Source organism: Homalodisca vitripennis, unplaced genomic scaffold (assembly GCF_021130785.1).
Source record: "Homalodisca vitripennis isolate AUS2020 unplaced genomic scaffold, UT_GWSS_2.1 ScUCBcl_12578;HRSCAF=22358, whole genome shotgun sequence".
Taxonomy (NCBI): domain Eukaryota; kingdom Metazoa; phylum Arthropoda; class Insecta; order Hemiptera; family Cicadellidae; genus Homalodisca; species Homalodisca vitripennis.
Window position 1 is genome coordinate 1 of NW_025788693.1, and position 2251 is coordinate 2251.

The 2251-nt window shown below is 42.0% G+C and overlaps 1 protein-coding gene across 1 annotated transcript; it reads left to right on the forward strand.

Annotated features, from left to right (window-relative positions):
* Positions 1–1157: 1157 nt before the first annotated feature.
* LOC124375028 (MFS-type transporter clz9-like) lies at positions 1158–1952 on the forward strand. The gene has a single exon (XM_046833158.1). It carries the CDS (start codon positions 1158–1160, stop codon positions 1950–1952), a length of 795 nt encoding a protein of 264 aa, XP_046689114.1.
* The last annotated feature ends 299 nt before the right edge of the window (positions 1953–2251 follow it).

Genomic DNA, 2251 nt, shown 5'->3' on the forward strand with positions numbered 1-2251 from the left:
ATAGTGCGCATCACTGTTTGAGACAAACGGACATAGTAATCCGATGTCTGATAAGTGCTGCACCTAGCGGTTGCTATGCGAACTACTAGACAACAACACCCGGCGCGCCACTGGCAGTTGTTAATAGTGAGAGTGAAAGAAGTGTTTATCGTGATTTTCTTATAATTTTCTCTCATCAGGAAATAAGAAGGTAAGCCTACATCATTTCTCCAATCTAAATAATCTGTACATAGTCTTAAACTACGTTAATTTACGCGTGTTTCGGTATATGATTGGTCTTTAGATTAGTTCAGTTGCATATTTTAGGTTAGGTTTATTCGCACATGGTCGCAGTCGGGTAATGGTACGCGTTTGCGCGCATGATTCCCCCTCACACGCTTATATACAAAGGTTTGCCTAATCTTTGTTTTTCGTGGTTTTGTTCTCAGATGCCGAGAAATTACATTCGAAAGGGTGATCGCCTAAAGAAACTCGCCAGATGACCTAAAAAATGCTTTGCGGGCTGTCAAAGAAGAGAAAAGGAAAATCAGAGAAGTCGGAAGAAGTTTCAACATTCCAGAGGCGACCTTACGAAAATACCTTGCCGTTCAGGAACCAATAGGCCTAAGAGACGTCAATCTTCGATTAGGTCGGAAAACTATTTTCCCGGCAGAGACGGAAGCTGAACTTAGTGAATTTGTTTTGCTGCTAAGTAGTCTTTTTTATGGTTTAACACCCAAAGAGCTTCGCCGAATTGCCTACAGTTTTGCTGAAGACAATGGTCTTAAGCACTCTTTCAACAAAGAAACTTGTCTGGCAGGCAAAGACTGGTTATATAGCTACTTGAAACGCAACACAAACCTGAAGTTACGCCAGCCTGAAAACACAAGTCTTAACAGAATTTCAGCGTTCAATGAGCAAGAGGTTAAGATTTTTTTTGATAACTTGAAAGCAGTGATACATAAATTTGAAATAGACCCCCACCGTACGTACAATCAGGACGAAACCGGTATAAACAACCGTCCAAAAGAAGTGCCCAAAAGTGTTGGCACTAAAGGGTGCTAAAAGAGTAGGTGGGGCTACTTCAGGGGAAAGGGGAAGAACAATAAACAGCAGTTTTTTGTGTAAGTGCTGGTGGCCACTACATCCCACCAATGCTGATATATCCACGCAAAAGAATGACCCCCAACCTTCAAGTGAATGGACCACATGGTGCACTTTACTGCCTCTCTAACAACGGCTGGACAAACTCGGAGCTGTTTTTGGAGTGGCTAGCTCACTTTAAAAAACACTCACACCCTACACCCGAGGATCCTGTTCTTCTAATCCTGGACAATCACAACAGTCATATATCCATACCGGCCTACAAGTTTTGCAAAGACAGCAACATTCATATGATATCTTTGCCCCCTCACACGTCCCATCGGCTTCAGCCACTGGACCTGACTTTTTTCGGTCCATTGAAAAACGCCTTGTATAGAGAATATGATCTTCATCTAATGCGATCCGGTCATGAGAAGATAACCGAGTATGATGTTGCCGGACTCCTTAATCAAGCTTTTATAAAGGTAGCTACCATGTCTAATGCTGCGTCAGGCTTCCGTTCTGCTGGGATTTTCCCTTTCAACCCTGATAAGTTTTTTGACAACGGAATGGCTGAAATGCGCGACTTGCCTATCCCTCCAGTAGAAGGAGTTCCAGAGCATGAAATGCCTACACCAACTAGGATCACTGTTTGTCCAGAAAAAACACTCCCTTCCACAAGTCAAGTGTCAACACCATCAACTTTCGGAAGTCCTCAGTCAACTGCAATTGCACCAAGTCTTTTTGATGATCCGTTACCGTGCACATCGACCAAAGCTTCCAACTCCTTTCTGGCATACGCTCCTTTCTTGAGTTCAAATAAGAAGGTTTATAAGCCTGCAAATCAGAAAAAACCCAGGGAAAAAACAACATTCAGAAATTCTAACTAGCACTCCAGTTAAAAATAAAACTAGAAGCTAATGCAGAAAAGAAAAAACTAAAAGAAGAACTGAAAAAAAAGAGACTGACCAAAAAAAACCAGAAAGTTGTTCAAAGTTTAGCTTTGTCTCCTAAACTTAATAAAAGCAATGGGCCTACTGCCAGTAAGGTAAAAAGACCAAAGTTAGGCCTTATCACAAACTAGAGAAAAGCGTTTGGGACACATCAGATGAATCAGACATAGACCCTTCAGCCATCTGCAATGATGACGAGTTTGACGATGTAGACAGAAGTGTAATCGATCTAGACG